Source organism: Leucopleurus acutus, assembly GCF_964270905.1.
Source record: "Leucopleurus acutus genome assembly, chromosome: 15".
NCBI lineage: Eukaryota > Metazoa > Chordata > Mammalia > Artiodactyla > Delphinidae > Leucopleurus > Leucopleurus acutus.
In genome coordinates, this window is record NC_139157.1 from 31,306,470 (window position 1) to 31,326,801 (window position 20,332).

A 20,332-nucleotide genomic window follows, 5' to 3' on the forward strand; every position below is an offset into this window, starting at 1 on the left:
CACTAGCAAGATCGGGCCCTCCCAAATGTCTACTATGGGTTCTTTTACATGCAATCAACACAGCTTATGAACTGGATATTTACAGTTAGTGCTAATTTACATGTTTCTTGAAGCATGCTGGCTAAGGAATTCTCTGCCTTTTTTTTCAAGTTCCCTTTGTAAGTACTGGTAGACATGTATTACCAGCAGCACAGCAGTGCCTGGCGGAGAACCTTCTCTTTAGACCATCCTGTAGCAGAGAAATTAAACACAGCACCAGAAAACAGCTGATGTGGTATGTGAAGAGTGTGGAGCAGATTAGGAGAAAAACAGTGAGGTAACGACAAAATCAAAGACAGATGAAAGAATAATGAGGAGAGAACGGGGAAGATGTGGGGCCAGTAGGGGTGAAGAAGAGGAAACGGGGCACAAATGCACTGATTCTAACCATAATTTGCACTTTCAGATTTGAACTTCGCTTCAGACAGTGTCTTACCTTCATTTTCTTTTTAAAATTTTGTAACTTGAGAAGGTAAACCCCCAAGAGCACTTCCTGTCGATCAATACTGAGAAGGGCTGTATGTAAAACAGAAGACTTTGCACTCCAAGGATCCCAGATGAGAAAGACAGAAAAGAGCAAATTCCTCATTGAGGTGAAACTTGATTTCTTCAGTTACAGACAGGGGACAAAGAGAAAGAGAACACAAGGAAAGCAGGAACTCCAAGAAAACCTGGAGCAGTGGAATAGGAAGTGGAAAAAGGTAAGGAAAGAATCCACTCTCCCTACATCTGTCCAGACCAAGGTTTTTCAGATCGAGATCTTCCTCCAGGAATCAATCAACCAAAACCCTCAGAAACTACAAATGGATCATTCTGACAAATATCTGAAAAGTTTCACGCTGCCAAATGAATACCAGTGCTCATTGTTAGAAAATGAACAATTCTGTTGTGAAGTCACCTCAGGTTTTAAGCGCAGGACCATCGCCTACTGTACAGTATCATTTTCACAAGTAAAATTTAGAGCACGGCTATGGGCTCTTGTTAATAAGCAAACGCTCCAAAGCCTCCCAACATTTATTCCACAGCATTCTCAGAAGAGTTCTTGTAAAAAAAAAACCTGGCTTATTTTCCCAAGTGAATATGTATAAGATATGTATTAATTATTTTTAAACCTGTCCCTGGCTAGTTTCCTGAGGAATGAGCAGCAGGAAATACAAGCCAGACGTGTATCTTTGAGTATCTGAATCAGATATCAAGAGATTCTGTTGACCTATTTAAATTTATTTAAATAAATCACTGATGTGACATAAATGTGGCTGCAAATTTTCATTCGTATGTCTGTAAACATTTTACTGAAAAAGAAGTAAAAATTCAATATTTGGGGGCAACTGCCCTTAAGGCAAATTCTATTCAGCAAACTAACTGCAATGCCAGTACTGTTTTTAACAAAGTTGAAATGTAAGTGCACACACATAAGCCAGTGAGTAAGAAATTTCAGTGCAATGTCATCAATTTAAGTTGTTTTCAGCCATAAGCAGATGTGGAACCTGCCTGACATTAGTGTAAAAATATTCAGTGAAGTTTTTGCAGAAATTAAAGTGGCATCACTTGTTTGGAGGGATCTTACAGTTACACCCGAATTCCCTCCATGGAGAACAAAGCAGAGGACACATGAAAATATCTGCAAATGTATATATATGTCATTTTTGAGCCAGCTTTACTTCTCTATATGTTATTATTGAGCATTGCTCTGAAAACATCCCAATTTCAGATAAGAAAAATGAAGTCTGGCATGTACAATTTATCAAATTGTATGCAGTGATATAAAGAAACTCAAAACTAAATTCTGACTCTAGATAGTGTGATAAAAACGAGCTGTAAAATACCAACATAAGAAAATGAAAAATGACTTCGGTATTCTGTATCTTTAACATAGCTCTATTCATTGAGTTGCTGTACTTTGACAGTTAATTATTAACTACATATCTACCAATCCTTTCAGTAAATGCACAAGAAAAATCACAGCTCATTAGTCTGCTATGTTTCCCATAAGAAAAAACCAAAACTATCCCTAGAAGACAGCCACATAAAATAGCCAGCCACTTAGGATGTGGCACAGAACAAATCACACTTACTGATTTTTTCCTCATCTCTTGAGAAAGGAAAGCAGCAGAGCTGGCCCATGGCACTAGCGCGCTCTCTCTCCTTCCTGGTGTTCTCCCAGGGCTCCCCAAAGAGCGACTGCGGTTTATCCCACGGTCCGCGGAGCAGCACAGGAGCACGACGAGTGGCTGCACAGGATACCCAGCCAGCCGGCAGGCAGGCAGGCAGGCAGGCAGGGAGGCAGGCAGAGGAGGGGGCACTCGCCGCCGGGAGCAAAAAGGCTCCGCCTCCCCGGGCTCCAGACCCACGCAACTGCTCTGGGACTGGCTCTCGGGGAAAGAGGTGGCCCTCCGCTCGCCTAATTCTCGCAAAACTGGGAGCTCTCTCGCCCTGAGGTGAGTGCCACGTGCGCTGCGTGGCTCTGCGGATGTGTCTTTAAGAAAGGTAATCGAGAACAAACCACAACCGGTCCTTTCTCCTGCAGACACATGCGGTAATTGCACAGGGAAATTCAAAGGGGAAAAAAAAACCAGATTTTCTGTCTGCATTTAAAGAGGAAGAGCTTTCTTTCATCCCCAGGAGATTTTTCTTTCTTTGTTTTAGGAATAGGGAACCTGACTTTGCAGAACACAGAAAACACAACTTGAATGAAGTACCACGAACTTCAAGCTGCAATAAGGGTAGAAATGCGGGGGGTGGGGGGGGAGTGTAGGGGGTAAAAGAACATCAGTTGTGTCTGCACTTTACATCTTATCTTTTAAAGTTAAATACCTGCTCTCTGAAACACTGCTTTCTTCCTCTATTAAAGCATTAAACCAATACTATGAATTTTAAAATTAGAGCATCAAGTATGTCAGTAGCCCAGAAAATGCCCCAAATCTAGAAGCATCGCTGAGAAAAAGATCAGCGATAATAGCATCTTTCTTAATGAAAACACAAGGTGGTTAGGCAGATTCAGGGACAACAAAGCAACTGATTTCCAGACATGATGATATATTTTGAACTTCATGACATAAGATTTCATGAAATCGTTCCAAATCTGTTATCTTATCTAGGGAAGAGCCTTATTTTATGACACCATGAGAAGGAAAGACTGCTCATAGCGTCAGGGTTACCACCCAGATTCTTAACTTTACTCCTCGACTTCCCAGCTAAGCACTCACACCCATTCACCAGGCACTGAAAGGAGAGGGCAGTGGATGATAATGAAAACTGCCCGCAATTCTGGAGGCAGTGTGTCTACCTCCCTATTCATCTGAACAAGAAGAGTGTGCAGTCTGGAAGAATAAAACCTGTCAATTTTTAAAATCCTAAGCATTACTTTTTGTGTTAAAGAAAGAAATATTTGCAGTGAACACTCTTCATTGAGGAAAATGAGCAACTCCTGGCATCTCCCGATCCCGGCATTGGTGTAGTGATAGAACCTTTAGAAATAAAAAGCCAGAGGTCTGAATCTCAGATATAACCCTAACCCTAACCCTAATACCTGACAGCAGGTATTAACAGTTCTGAAACACTGACCTCTTTGTCTGAGTTTTGATTTCTTCATCTGTAAATCTGGTAAGTTCAATATAAAGTTTGTTTTTTTGTTTGTTTTTTGCGGTAGGCGGGCCTCTCACTGTTGTGGCCTCTCCTGTTGCGGAGCACAGGCTCCAGACGCGCAGGCTCAGCGGCCATGGCTCAGGGGCCCAGCCGCTCCGCGGCATGTGGGATCCTCCTGGACCGGGGCACGAACCCGTGTCCCCTGCATCGGCAGGCGGACTCTCAACCATTGCGCCACCAGGGAAGCCCCAATATAAAGTTTTAATTTGTTGTTGCAAAGTAGGTAGTGTTTGGGAGGAGGGAAAGGAGAAGAGAACAGACTGTGGAAGCAGTGTATCTACATGCACCTCAGTCTTTCCAGCACCAGCTAGCAATCTCACCTCCTCCTCTACAAATTTCTGGCCCCCCTAGCTGCCATCTTGAGTTACTGCTTATCCATGGAAACTCCAAACAAGAAGACCCCTCACTCCAGTGCAGCATCCAGGGGATAACATTCTGTGATGAACCCTACCAACTTCACTTTATTAATTAGACCCTGTTGGCACTACTACTGAAAACATACAATTAAGAATGAAAGATATAAATTGTAAATCATTAGCTAAGTAACAGTGTGTATCTCAGGATATCCTGCGATCCAAGGTGGGGTGGGCAGGTGGCGTGGCTATGTTAGAGGCTTTTTTTTTTTTCATAAGCGTTAAAAGTGAATTAACCATAATAAAAGATTAGAAAACAACTGAGAAATTGAAGACAGGAGTTTTAAAACTGCTTTTAATTGTGCAAATAATTAGCATACCGTTTAACCTCAAAGAGGGGATGGAGTCTGAGTTCAAGGTCACTAAGGTTTTTCTCATTTCTGAAAGGCTGTAATTTCACCCTGTAGGTTTATGACTACTCCTAGCTCAGGATTTCCAAGAATGGTTTTCACACTGCATAGTTCTGGATTTTTTCAATAAAGATGATTCCTTCAACATACAATTAAATGTGATTTTCCTTCTACAGATTTCATAAGTTTTCATATACACAAATTTTCAACTCAAAAATAACTAAGAAATTCATGTGTCTGTATGTTTTCATTTAGGAAACAAGCTATATATATGGAATTCTGGTGAAAAAAATAGATCCGTTTCCCTGCCATTCCATGCGCCCTCCCCCCGCAAATCTGAGTAGCTATCATTCAGAAGGACCTAGAAAGTAGCCATCTTTTACCCAATTATTTAGAAATACAACAGTATGTCAGTATGTAACTAACTTGAATAGTTTAGATGTAAGCCCCTCCTCACCCATCCCTATCTCACAAAACAATCAAGTGGTAAGTTAAAATTAAAAATAATCGCTAACATTTCCTGGACACCTACTATATACCAGGCACTTGCTAAGGGCTTTACATTTAATCATTCATTTAATCCCTACCACGGCTCTGAGGTAGGTACAATTACTATCCCCACTGCACAGGCGAAAAACTTAACCTCAGGAAAGTAACTTGGCCAAAATCTCTCAGAGAACTGGAACAATAATGGGATTTGAATTCAATCTGTCTGGCTGCATAAAGCCCTGAGCATCTCATTGCTGAGTTCCTTATTATTAAACACAATTTGTGTGTGGTATCAGGTATATACTTTATGAAACCTCTTCCAATTTCAGAATAATGTTCAGAAAAATAGTTATTTAATCAAGCTCTACGGTAATATGTTGTAAATGCCTTGGTTTCTCATGTTTTGTCACCAGATCCTTTTATTAATGGTGCTAGAGTATTTAAAATCCTATTTTAAAACAAAGACCTAAAGACAGGTCCTTTATTGGAGCTGGAGCCTGGCCCTGCTGCCTGCTATGCCTTGGGGAAATGACTCAAGGGAGAACACGGGCACCAGAACAACCCTGGGAAGCATTCACCTTCCATGAAAAAGAGCAACTTGGACCATTCACAAGTAATCCTAGAAAATATTAGTAGGGTTTTATTAGGGGGTTAACAGACTCCTTTCAGTAATATATAGAGATCTACCATAACTAGAAGATTAGAAAAAGAAGTAAGGATAACATCAATGAGAAAAAATATCTGATATCATGTTCATAAATTTAAAACCATAACCTTTTCATGTTTTCTTTTCTCACAGACCTTGCTACAAAAAAATCATGGTTAAAACAGTTGCCCATATCTGCTATAGCTGTTTGAATTTTTATCATAATGGTTGAAATGGCAGGAATAAAACTAAAAAGTATGAGGGGGCAGCAGCTGCCTCTTCTTCATGTACTCTGAAATATCAGCTCTGATTACTATCTCCAATGGGAAAATATAATTCTTAACTATGACCAAAGACTCTATTCTCTTTGTCACTGTTTGGCTTTATTTTCTATCTATAACTGAAAACATGTATATTTGGATTTCTGGCCAACCTTGCTATAAAAGTCTGACTCTAAGGGAAAAAATCTCACTGTAATATTCTGACTCTGTAAAACTGTACAGATTACCAATTCTTCTGAGATCTCCCATTCATTAAGAAAGGAAATCTGAGTTTGACAACTTACAGAAGCAAATGAGAAAGAAAAGAAAAAGTAAATGTTCCTGTATTCAAAAGAGTGGAGAGAAAGAGGACATCAAATCATGAAGTGTAGAAAGAGGGGGAAAACGCTTTATCCCTCCAAATTCTGGAACCAAGCCTTAGGAGACATGCCTTTAAGCACAGAAGGCACACTTCAGGAAGATTTCCTTATAAAGCAGGTAGCACTCTTAACAGAAACTGTTACACCAAGAAATGTCACAGTTTCAGTGAAAAGTTACATAACTTCAAGAAATGCTTGGGGCTTCCCTGGTGGCGCAGTGGTTAAGAATCCACCTGCCAATGCAGGGGACACAGGTTCAAGCCCTGGTCTGGGAAGATCCCACATGCCACGGAGCAACTAAGCCCGTGAGCCACAACTACTGAGCCTGTACTCTAGAGCCCGCAAGCCACAACTACTGAGCCCACGTGCCACAACTACTGAAGCCAGCGTGCCTAGAGCCTGTGCTCCGCAACAAGAGAAGCCGCCGCAATGAGAAGCCCACACACCACAACGAAGAGTAGCCCCTGCTCGCCACAACTAGAGAAAAGCCCACACGTAGCAACAAAGACCCAACGCAGCCATAAATAAGTAAATAAATTAAAAAAAAAAAAGAAATGCTTGACAATTTATGGAAACACAATTCATGAAAACTGGGATGTTCTGGAATATATCCCAATTTTTTTATGTTGACATCAGAGTACCAAAAACCAAGCAGTTACTCTGGGCTTGAAGAAGTTTAGATGGACTTAATATTGTATTCTGTTTCTCTATGTTTCTGTAAAACCAAATTTTAATTCTCAGTAATCAATCCACAGTAAGCATATGCCTATCACATAGATGCCACTCCATTCTGAGTCATGCTACATCTGCATAGCCATTTTGTACCCAAAGGGCAAGGTTCTGAAACTACATCATTAAATATTGATATTTGAAAGCTGTTCTTATGAGTGTCTGTCTGCAAAGGAAAGAGACTGAAAAATTATAACTGAAAAACTTTAAGGATAATCTGTAAATCTCACCAGTAAAGTCCTTTTTAATTACCAGCTAAAAGAATCTTGACCAACCAGAAATTTGGGAGCCAAGATTTTTTAACATTATTCCTACTTTAGTCATATTTTCAACAAAGACTTTTTAACTTCTCTCTGCAGTGCTTTAGCCGTTTTTCTCAAAAACTGAAAGTTATAGTTATCTGTATTTGAAACTGCCATATGCTGTACAATTTCAGTATGTAATTGGAAAGACAATGTGTTTTTTCCTATATATGAAACACAAGGAGAAAAACATAATATACCATGTGCACTTAGGAAAGGACAGGAAACAAGCAGATAACCAGAGGTACAAAGGAAGTCCTTCCTTACCAATCCATAATGACCCTCCCAATCTCCACTGACACATGCCAGCTTAGTGCCAAGCTTCAAATGCCTCCACCCTGCTTATTATTCAGTCAGTTCTTTTCTATGTATGTGGCCAAACCTTAAACAATGTATGTAATTGAAGCCCTTTCCTTAATGGTGAGAAATCAATTAGGGCAGAGAATCTATTTCTCTGCTCAGAGAACAGACAGCAGCAGGGCTGGGAGAAGGGCTGAGAAGTTACAGTGTGTACCTGGACACCTTGAATTTGTATTATACCATTTTATCAATTCAATTTGATTCCAGGTGCTATTTATTACACACTGAGTATGTGCTAATGTGATAAGCACATCGGCTCTTGGGGTGAAGTTAACTCTTGAGTCGAGGGGTGCTGCCAGAGGAGGTGAGAGAGAAAGCCTGGGTCAAAGGAAGGTGGGAGGCCCACATTTGCAGGCACGCGTGAAAGGAGCAGAAGGAAGCCCAGCATTTGCATTGTGGTAAATCCCATTTGACAGTTTTAGGAAGGCAGTGCAGTACCGGAGGACAAAGGCCGGTGACAGTCATCTACCCTGGACAGATACTGTTCAGGCCTGCTTTTTTACAGTCTGTCCTTCTTTGCAGGCATTAACAATGAGTTCACAAAAACTGACATGAGTTACCTACTCATGGACAAGTGAAATGTTTGCATGTTAAAACCTACTTAAAAAAAGAAAGAAAGAAAAGCAGAGAATACACTTAATCTGCTGGTCAGTATTCGTATTATCCGATATGGCTGCTTTCTTATTCAAGTGTCTTTAATCCTTTAATGCCCTGAACCTTTCAGAGAGAAAGAAACATCCTTCATAGGAAGAAAACATGTATTTCAAAAAGCCAAAAAGGACCCAATAAGTAGATTCTATTTGTAGTTTAACAATGTAAACAACACAAAATTTGGTTCTACAGTTCCCAACTTATTGGGGGGTTTTCACAGGTCCTAATTCTTTATGTAGAATATCCTCAATACGTGTAGTTCTGAAAGTGGTTCACTGTTTGTCTTGGGCAAGACAACAGTCACATTTCCTGCTATGTAAAGCATTTGAAGACTTCAAATAAAAGGTGCTTTAATAACTCAGTATATAATTATTGAAGTTTTTTTCCTCTAATAACATTTAAAGTGATACAGAAGAATGAAAGTGAATCCCCAAGATAATGAAAAGAAAATTCTCTTATACTAGATGAAATGCAGTTAAATCAAGATTGGTTTCAGCAGGTCTCAGGATCTGTTATGATCCACCATGGTCTAGGCTGACACTCTTCTGATACACTATGTCAGTATTCATTCTGTTTACGGATTCATCTAACAAGTTTTAGTAACTATCAGAACTGTGCTTAAAAACCCAAAACACTGAGTCTATTTTCTGTTAATACATTTTGCAATTTACACTCAAAATGTGTATCTGTTAGGATGCATTCAGCTGCAAGTAACAAAAAACTCCTGATTCAAGAGGTTACGAATTTTTCAAAATGTCATTACCTCCTATGACATTTGGGTTGGTTATTTCTGTGGCTTAAGATCATCAAGATTCACCTACTAGTCTCCCATACTCAGCACACGGGCTTGAAGTCACCTAGTGTCCCCGTCGTTAAGATGCTGCTAAGTCCAGGGATCGCATGTATACTCAACAATTTCCAGCTAAAAAATGACGTTCTCTTCCCAATAAATTATGCATCATCAAGAAAACTGTTCTCTGAGGTCCCAAGCAGACTTCCCCTCACTTATCAGAACTGGGTCACGTGCCACTTCCTAAACTAATCACTGGCAAGAAGAATGGAACCAATCAGGGCAAAAGTGGAGCCCACGTGCCCTAAAGCCCACCGCCTCACAGGGAAGGGACAGCTCTGCCAATCAGCAATCAGGGCGGGAAAAGAATGGACTCAGAAGAGGCAAAACTCAGACGAGTTTTATATTTAACTTTTAATAAAAGTGTGGTATCTACTGTTTGGTCAATTCAACTTAGAAAAGTTCTTGAAAAGGTCTATAAATAATTTTGTATAGCAAAAAACGATAAAAGCCCTAAAAAGTGAATTGATAAAGGGTGGCACAGTAATTTTTATTTTTATTTTTTTTGAGGTACGCGGGCCTCTCACTGTTGTGGCCTCTCCCGTTGCAGAGCACAGGCTCCAGACGTGCACGCTCAGCGGCCATGGCTCACGGGCCCAGCCGCTCCGTGGCATGTGGCATCTTCCCGGATCGGGGCACGAACCCATGTCCCCTGCATCGGCAGGTGGACTCTCAACCACTGCACCACGAGGGAAGCCCAGATTTTTTAAAAAATCTATCATATATAGATAAATGTATGCCACACTTATCAACTAAATTCTTGCTAAAAATGCATAGCTGGAGCAAAACTGTGAACTCCCTTTCGCTAAACCATATTAGGCCAAGATTGACTTCTTAAGTAAAAGCTTCTGCTTTGATCAGAGCTGTTAGCAATGAAAGTATATTTGGCAGCTACGGTTCCCTGGTAGGAAAAATAAAACATGATAATCAAATGTAGCTTCCTGTACTCATAGCCAGAATCAAAACAGAATATGCCCCTGAATACCCCAGTCAATAGAAGATCAAATAGAGCCACAATTCATGAACAGACAAAATGTTGTTCTTCCTGTTAGCTACAGTTAGTGCTTTAGGTATTTTATACAAAATATAGGTAACGCTTTGTTGTGTTTTTCCCATAGCTCCCCAAAAGAGTCAGTTTTCCATCTTCACCACTGTATTTTTATACATAAATTATATATAAATATGCGTATGCAATATAAAATATTACATAAATACATAAAAGGCACTTGATAGAGATATCATATTTGTGTATATGTGCATTTTTATTTTTGAAATGCACCAATTAATCCATGCCGATTTAAGGACAGCATTAGGAATGAGGCAAATTTATAAAAATCTGACTGGGTGTTCTGATGTTAGGAAAGTAAGAATACTGTTGCTATAAGTATTCTAGTATAACTAGTAGTGCCATTAATCTTAATAACTAACATTTTTATAACTTTATATGTCAGGCACTGTGTTAAGTACTTTTAAAACATTAATAAGCATTAATTAGTTTGGTGAAAAAACACGTTCAGAGGCAATTAGGCAATGTGATGGGCCAGTTAGCCATAACTTTTGGCAACTTAGGCAGGCTCTCCTAAGACTAATTCCCTATATCTTAATGGCTTCTTTTGACTGCAGAATCTGCCCTCCAATCATTTCATTCATTTATTTTTCTTTTTATTTGGAATTCAATATTTTCTTTCACATTTTCTAAAATACACTTAAAATCAGAGACTGTACACATAAATCATAAAATAACACGAATTATCATTGCATCATTCTAGCAGTGATGCTTAATTTGTCACATAGTTAAATTTACCACATAGCACTACCCCTTTAATAGGTAAGGTTCTCAAGGCATCTAATATAAATCATAAGGTTTGAAACCAGGCCAACGGATGGTTGGATTTTCAAAATAGCCTGAGCCACAGCTGTCACTCTGTGTTAGCATCAGATTAATAGCTGATATACCAGTTAAAATACAGTGAGCCATCATTACGATTAATTTGCTCAGTTACTTACCCTGCAACTTCCTCTAACTCAAGCAGATGGAAAGAAACAAGCTGAGAGTTCCAACTCTCAGTTGCTTTTCAATTTTATTAGGGGCATAAATAATGAAACTTCACTTTCTTTTTAGAAGACAGGTTTCGTCAAGGAAACATTGTAAGAAGAGGACAATTAGATTACAAAAAGGAACAGGACTGGCATTTGAAATATAGTATTTTACCACGTCAAAGGTTCCACTTTTCAAGAACACTATGCTTTCTAGGTAGGATGATGTAAGTCCCATTTAAAGCAGGATACTCTTGGTTCTCTTCTGTTAACCCAGCATAGTATACTTACAAGTATCCATCTGGGTAATAAATTCCATGGCCATTCAATTTGTGTGTCATAGAGTAAATAATTAAATACCTTGCACTCAGCTCTTATTAAATTACTTGATAATTAAGTTTTCAAGTAAAAAAAAAAAATGTACTGTTCCCTTAGGTGATAAATTGTCTTTTCACTTTTCCCTCTTCTAATATGCTTGAGGTAGATTCATCTTACTCAGTCTAACTAGAGATGAAATTTTCTTAATCATCTCTCTGTCAGCCTGTGCAAAAGAAAACAAGACAAAATGTTTTGGTCCTGCCTACCACAAAAGAGGCATTCCTATATTATAGAATATAAATTTCACATAATAATGATTTTTTTAATGCATCGTTTCATATAGCTATGCTATTGTCAGTCTTGGGTATTTTTCTACTTGTCACATTCTTACCACAGAATGCTTAAATGGAAACTTAAAAGGGATAAACAAAAACATTAAGGAGAGAGGAATCAACCTAGTTTATATTTTATAGAGAGATAACTGAGTAGCCATCAAAATTAATTTGTTCAAAGAAAGAGTAGGAAATATTGATCAAAATTAAGTTTGGAATGTTGTCTGAGGATTAAATTTTTTCATAGTTTTCTTGGACACATGAACTAAATCAGGAGTTCTTAAATGTTTTGGCCTCAGGACCCCTTAACACTCTTAAAACTTATCTACAATCTCTCCCTACCAAGAGCTTTTGTTTATTTGGATTATGTTGTCAATATTTACTACATTAGAAATTAAAACAGAATTTTAAAAATTTTATTTATTCATTCCTTTCAAAATATCAATAATAAATCCACTATATAATAAATAATATTTTGTGAAAATACCTATATTTTTTAAATTAAAAATTTTTCTAGTGAAATGAATGGCATTATTTTTCATTCTCGTAATTTTCTTTAATGTCTGGCTTAATCAGACAGTTTTATCCTCATATCTGATTCTGCATTCAATCTGTTGCAATATGTTGTTTCATTTGAAGTATAAGAAAAATCTAGCCTCACATAGAAGTATATTCAGAAGAAGGAAGAGAATAATAGCCTTTTCAGATAACTGCAGATATTCTTCTTTGATATTACATCAAAACTTAACAAGTTGTAGTTTCTTAAAGTTTAGTTGCAATGTGGAATCTTAAAAGCATAACAATGAACTTTTCATACTCTTTACAGTCAAATCTTGTGGTCTATATTGACCTTTTAATGGGCCTTTTATCCATGCATGTCTTTGTAACAACACACATCAGTCATTTTAAAAATATTGATTCACTGAGTTATGCAGATTCTCCATATTTTGACATCTATCATTATATAACATCAAAAAATTCATTAATATCACACCACCTCATTAGGTAAGTCTTTATGGATTACCAAGGGGAGCAAGTAAATGTTTGGGGGTGAAGGAAATTTTCAGTATCTTGATGATGATAACGGTTTCACAAGTGCATACATATGTTAAAAACTCATCAAGTTATACACTTCAAACAGGTACAAGTCTCGTGGATAAGTTATACCTCAATAAAGTAAAGACAGATAGTGTGATAGATAAACTGGAAAAATGGAGTTCCTTATTCTACTCTGTGTTCTCTACTTTTGTGTATAAAATTTTCCATTAAAAAAATGTGGGGGGGGCTTCCCTGGTGGCGCAGTGGTTAAGAATCCGCCTGCCAATGCAGGGGACACGGGTTTGAGCCCTGGTCCGGGAAGATCCCACATGCTGCGGAGCAACTAAGCCCATGTGCCACAACTACTGAGACTGCGCTCTAGAACCCGCGAGCCACAACTACTGAGCCCACGTTCCACAACTACTGAGGCCCACGTGCCTAGAGCCCGTGCTCCACAACAAAAGAAGCCACCGCAATTGAGAAGCCCATGCACCACAACGAAGAGTAACCCCGCTCGCCGCAACTAGAGAAAGCCCGTGCACAGCAACAAAGACCCAATGCAGCCAAAAATAAATAAATAAAATAAATAAATTTTTTTTTAAAAGTGGGAGAAAGTCTTTAAATTTAAGAATCTGTCAACTCAAGGTAATAGATTACAGTTTTCTAAAATTCTTATTATTGCCTGAAAGCTTGAATTTTATCATTAGCAGTAAATCATGTCAGTTGTCCTTGATGTGACAGGTTTATTTATTTTCAAGAAGATGTCTGCCGAACACCCAAGTGTGAAAATGAAAAATGTCCATGGGTCAATTTTCAAGAAAAAATGGTGTTCCATGAAGGAAAGGGGCTATTTTAGCTCACAACTTAAACAACCACACAGTGCTCTTCCCTGAGTTAATCTCCCACTCCAATATGCAGAGGTGCTTTATGAACACCTCCCATTTTTGTCACACAAATATTAAAAAGACACATTCTCAAAGGTTGAGATTAAATACAATTAATAATTCTTACTACTCAGCAAGACCATTCTTAGGTGAAATTGGCTTTTTTTTTTTTTTTGCAACTGCCTTGATTCACACTGGTAACCCACAGTTTTTTTTTTTGTTTTTTTGTTTTGTAACCCACAGTTTTACCCACCACTGCTTTTGCATCATCAGTGCAAATGATAATCCAGAGGAAAAAGCAAATAATATCTTAGTACTATTATAAAAATAGTTTTGCCCTCACAGACCCTAAAAGTATCTCAGGGACTGCCAGGGATCCATGGACCAAACTTTGAGAAATAGTGATTAAAGCCATAAGAGTTTAAAGCCCAACAGAAGTGTAGCCTTAGACTACTAAATCATTCATAAGATAAGCACAATGAAGCACATTTTTACTGGTCATACAGAGTGAAGTAAGGCAGAAAGAGAAAAACAAATACCGTATGCTAACGCATATATATGGAATCTTAAAAAAAATGGTTCTGATGAACCTAGTGGCAGGACAGGAATAAAGATGCAGATGTGGAGAATGGACTTGAGGACACAGGGTCGGGGGAGGGGAAACTGGGACGAAGTGACAGAGTAGCATTGACATATATACACTACCAAATGTACAAGAGATAGCTAGTGGGAAACAGATGCATAGCACAGGGAGATCAGCTCGGTGCTTTGTGACCACCTAGAGGGGTGGGATAGGGAGGGTGGGAAGAGATGCAAGAGGGAGGAGATATGGGGATATACGTATAGCTCATTCACTTTGTTATACAGCAGATATTAACACAACATTGTAAAGCAATTATACTCCAATAAAGATGTAAAACAAAAAAAAAGTAAATGATTCACGTCAGCAAAAACAGACGTTTAAGCACATACCTAATGCCAACACCCCTACCTACTAAGGAAACCTTTAAGTGATGTATGACATTTTAGCAACATAAACATTTTCAAATTAAACATTTTAGAAATGTATTACTTATCACGGATATGACAAAGGCTCAGATTTATGGATTCTAGAAAGCTGAAAGATATTTGTCCTAGCTACGTCTTTCACCCAAGGAAGAAAAACTGTTGACTTCCTTTTCCCTGCACCCCTTCCTACCCTATCAACCAATGGGTCAATTACATTGACATCATTATCTTCCATAAAGAAGACCCCCATGCTTACATACCAAACTGGGCAAGATTCAGAGCTTTTGGAGCTCTGCCCTGACCCCTAATGGTAAAGAAGCACAGAAGGTTAGAACACCACAGTCAAATCTCAGGGTCTCCTTAGAAGTAACCCCCAAAAGTACTTTCCTTTTGGCTGAACCACTACCTACACAGGACCACCGGGAATCACTGGATGGACCATGACAAGGCTTTTAAGACTGACAGGACTGGTCTAAGCTGTCCAGGTCTAAGAGTGATTCTAAAAAAGCGGGGACACCTGGATAGAATAAAGTCATTGACTCAACTCACTTGGAATTCTCCATAGTTATTTCAGCCCATAAAGTCTGAGTCTGGTGTCTTGTTGGTCTGACCTATCTGACATTGGCTACAGACTGCTGACTACAGCTCTGATGATGCTAACTTACTGCCTATGACCCCTGTCCTCTTCTATCACCATATCTGCATAGGCCTGTTTGTTTCTATTTCAGCTGATGGTCAGCCCAACCCTAACCCTCTCACTGCCTCTGTTCTACAGTTAGAACTAATTGAAGGTCTTATCTTTAGGATCCAATCCTAAGTCATTCTTGAGTATTAAACTTCACCCTCTTTTTATCTCACATCTATCTACTCAGTTTCCTTTATCACTTACTCACTGACTTAGTATATTCAACTGTGCCCATCTCCTTTCCCACCTCCCTCACCAACTCCTCAAACACACAAACCTCCCCTCTGTAGCTTCCTCAGCTAACTAGACTGTAGACTCAGTCACGGTGCCTCCTATCTCTAATATTACTATTATTCCTATCACTTAATATTATCACTAATATTACCCCCACCCTGCCTCCCAATCTATTGCTTCTCTCCCCCCTGTAAACTGTACCTATTGTTCCTGGACAGTGTCCTTTCTCTACTATCCACCTCATCCTATTTATCCAAGCTCTGCCGCGCCCCATCCCCACTTTCCTAGAAGCTAAAGTTATAAGCTTCTTCCACTGTGTCCTATCAAAGCCCATTATTGTCAGGGATGAAGTCCTATTTCTCTACTCCTCCTCCCTCTCCATTTCTCAGATATAGTCTTAGCTCCCCAGTGACGCTATATCACTTTTTTTTTCATCTTTATTGGAGTATAATTGCTTTACAATGGTGTGCCAGTTTCTGCTTCACAACAAAGTGTATCAGTTATACATATACATATGTTCCCATATCTCTTCCCTCTTGCATCTCCCTCCCCCCCCCCCAACGCTATACCACTCTTAAGGGCTATGTCTTATACTTCTCTGTATCTCATTATACCTGAGAGAAGTGCACACACTGTACACTTTCAATAACATTCATTAAATTAATGGTGAATAATTATTATTAAACCAAAAAACAGCTGGGGTTCTCAGAAAATCATGTTTGTACCTCTGCTTGCAGAAGCTATAAAGAAGTACATTGGCCAGCAAAAAAAAAATATATATATATATATATACCTCTTCTCGACCTTTCCAAATTCCCCACTGCCTCCTCTAAGAGGTGTCTGACAGCTGAAAGTAAACTAGTCTTTGCAAGCACTAAACTGCTCATCAATCTTACAAAGGGTGTCATTTAATCAATTACCTTCCCTAAGGAAATATAAATGGAACAGAGCTGCAAGAGAAAAATTAATTCACCCAACTCCAGTAAGTAGCTCACAGAGAACAGCTTTCACCACCCTAGGATATCTGAGCTATAGTTCATTCCTGTATTCACCAGGAAGAACTGGTTTTTCACTTTTTTTTTTTGAATTTTAGCTGATTAATGCAGTTAGGTTTGAAGGAGTTATATCTCAATATTAGGTAAGCATAATATCAACCACATTTCTTATTATGAGAGAATTAAAATGTAGTACCTTTCTTTCTCTTGCATCTGAACATGTGACTGTTGCCTCCATATCCTACCAAACTCCCCTAACACTCCATATAAAGATGCATGATGGCAGAAGCTGGAGAGGAAAATGCTCAGCATGGAAATGAAAAGTAGACCCAGGGAACAGCAGCAGCTGCCGGGGGATCCAAACTCAGATGCCTTCAGGAACCAATCAAGTAGTGCAAGTGAGTTAGGCAAACTGTAGAAGAACAAGAGTCAGGGGATGATGAAAGGCAGCTACTTTCAAGGTGTGCCTACTACCCCACCCAGGAAATCACTGCATGCAAGAACGTAGAGCACGTGTGGCCACATTTCTGGATTATTCAAAGGCATCAGAAACCCAGATTTTTTACATAAAATCACCCCCAGATTGGCAAGTAATTAAAATTATAAAAACAAATTTAAAAACTCTGTGTTAGTTGAGTACAACATGAAAGGCTGCTAATTTGTGATCTTTGGAACACAAAGTAAGGTTGGTGGGGTGTAAAAAAAACATTCTAAAAAAATTTCCTAAAACTAAATCTCTATTTCACAACCACTTTTAGTAACTGGATTTCTATGTTAATCCTCTATGTCTGACTACTTAATTAATGATCCCAACAGATAGATGAAAAGCTCAAATGCAAAAATAATAACAAAAAAATCAGAAGAAAATATAAACGAAAATGTATCAAATCTTTGGTTTGGAGATGACTCTATCATAATAATTAAAGAAATCACAGAATTTTTTATCTATAGTTTTACAAAAATTAAAAACATTTAATATGAAAAATATCTTGTGACCAAAACTAAATGCAAAATAAAACCTGGAAAAATATTTGAAGTCAATATGGCAAAAGGCTAATTATCTATACTCTTAAGAAAACCTCGCAAGTTGGTAAGAGACACAAGAAGAATGCACTCCAACTCCTTATGGACAAAGATGGTTGCTGTTGCCAGTTCCTAACCTCATACAAAGTAGTGTACCCTGTGGGACTAGGACTGAGACATCTGCAAAACCACACATGGGGTTATGAGGGGGAAACATGCACAATTAAATGAGCTCTCAAAAAAAACTTTAAAAGCACCAGAGGAAATCAAGTGCCACAAAAGACCCAACAAATAGTAGAATTCACACCCAAGGAATCAGATTTTCAAAACATGAATTTTCAAAATTAATTATATTAACATCATCAAAGAAATAAATGAAGGAATAGCATCTATAAAGCAAAGATCAGAACAGGAAAGGATGAAAAAGAAACAACTGGAGATCTTGGAAATGAAGCATAGTCATTAGTTTTTTTGTTTTTTTGGTTTTTTTTTTGCGGTACACGGGCCTCTCACTGTCGTGGCCTCTCCCGTTGCGGAGCACAGGCTCCGGACGCGCAGGCTCAGCGGCCATGGCTCATGGGCCCAGCCGCTCCGTGGCACGTGGGATCTTCCCGGACCGGGGAACGAACCCATGTCCCCTGCATCGGCAGGCGGACTCTCAACCACTGCGCCGTCAGGGAAGCCCCTGTTTTCTTTTTAATGTCCTAAATGATATAATTGAGACAGCTGAAAAGAAAATCAGTGATTTGGAATCCAGTGCTCTCCAAGAATGCACCATTAACAAATTAAGAGATAGGAAATATGTAAATCTAATAAATTCTCTCCCCAGAAAAATCCACATATGTACCTACATACAAAGTTTTATAAACAATTTCAGAAGGTTCCCAGAGTCCCTGAAGCCTAACTTCCACTCTAGAATTCTGAATACAAAATATCTTAAGATCTGAAATCTGTCTCACTCTTTAATGCATACAACACAATACTGATTCAAAGTTCAGGAAACATATTAAATTTGAGTTAGTATCAAATTAAAGAGAAGCCATACCAACGGAAGCCAGTTAAATCTGAACAAGAGGGCAGAAGATCTAAATAGACATTTCTCCAAAGAAGGCATACAGATAGTTAAAAAGCATGTGGAAAGATGCTCAACATCACTAATTATTAGAGAAATGCAAATCAAAACTATAATGAGGTATCACTTCACACCGGTCAGAATGGCCATCGTCAAAAAATCTACAAACAGTAAATTCTGGAGAGGGTGTGAAGAAAGGGAATGCTCATGCACTGTTGGTGGGAATGTAAACTGGTACAGCCACTTTGGAGAACAGTATGGAGGTTCCTCAAAAAACTAAAACTAGAGCTACCATATGATCCAGCAATCCCACTCCTAGACATATATCTGGAGAAAACCGTAATTCGAAAGGATACATGCACCCCAATGTTCATTGCAGCACTATTTACAATAGCCAGGACATGGAAGCAACCTAAATGTCCATCAACAGAGGAATGGATAAAGAAGATGTGGTACATATAAACAATGGTATATTACTCAGCCATAAAAAAGGACAAAATAATGTCACTTGCAGCTACATGGATAGACCTAGAGTTTGTCATACTTAGTGAAGTCAGACAGAGAAAGATAAATATCATATGATATCATTTATATGTGGAATCTAAAAAAAGGGTACAAATGAACTTATCTACAAACAGAAATAGAGTTACAGATATAGAAAACAAACTTATGGTTACCAGGGGGTTAAGGGAGGGGAGGGATAAATTGGGAGATTGGGACTGACATATACACATTACTATATATAAAATAGATAACTAATAAGAACCTGCTTTATAGCACAGGGAACTCTACTCAGTACTCTGTAATGGCCTATATGGGAAAAGAATCTAAAAAAGAGTGGATATATGTAATGTATAACTGATTCACTTTGCTGTACAACTGAAACTAGCACAACACTGAAAATCAACTATACTCCAATAAAAATTAAAAAAAAAAAAAATCTGAACAAGAAATGAAACTCACAAAGATAGAGTCCTGCCCAGTATTCTCTGTTGCAAAACTCAGGTAAGATCAAGAAAATCAGTAATTATCCATAGCAAATACAAGACTCTAGTGTGTATTAAAATTGGCTAATTATTAAATAATAATTATCATTTTAGATGCAGATATTGCTTTAATGTTCATAAAGGCAGGAGAATATAGAGTATGTGTAACAGGCAAAAACCATTTTTTAAATAATGTTATATGATTGATATGGGGATATAAGATGGGTGAAGTTTGAAAGAAACTAAATTGCTCTGAAGTAGAAAAGCGTGAGACAGAAAGAAGCCTGAGAGAAAAATCTAGAGAAATTGTCATAATAAGGGGAATTTTAGAAACCAAGCTGATAAAGAGCAATAAAAGAAAACTCAGTGAATGGAACACAGTAATCTGGGATGACCTGAACAGAGCTGTGTAATGGCAATATAGGAGATCCATGCCGTGAGCTATATAATGCAGCCCCACAATACCTTCAGTAAAATCTACATACTGCTCTTTTTTTAGAAAATGGGAGTGGGAAAGGCAATGAAGCACTGAGTTCTCCTTCAAGGTTGGTTTAAAGTAATTACAGAGAAGATATGGAAAGCCAGCCAAAATCTATATTATGCAAG

The 20,332-nt window shown here is 38.4% G+C and overlaps 1 protein-coding gene across 4 annotated transcripts in view; it reads right to left on the minus strand.

Moving 5' to 3' along the window:
* AKAP7 (A-kinase anchoring protein 7) overlaps positions 1-20,332 on the minus strand; it is a 153,590-nt gene that overhangs the window by 38,245 nt on the left and 95,013 nt on the right. The window contains exon 8 of one of the 4 annotated variants that reach the window (XM_082856005.1): positions 3,432-3,506. The exons of the other annotated variants lie outside the window; for them this stretch is intronic. Within the exon in view, the coding sequence (XP_082712131.1) occupies positions 3,432-3,506 (75 nt within the window). The remainder of the gene's footprint in view (positions 1-3,431; positions 3,507-20,332) is intronic. 4 annotated transcript variants of the gene reach the window in all.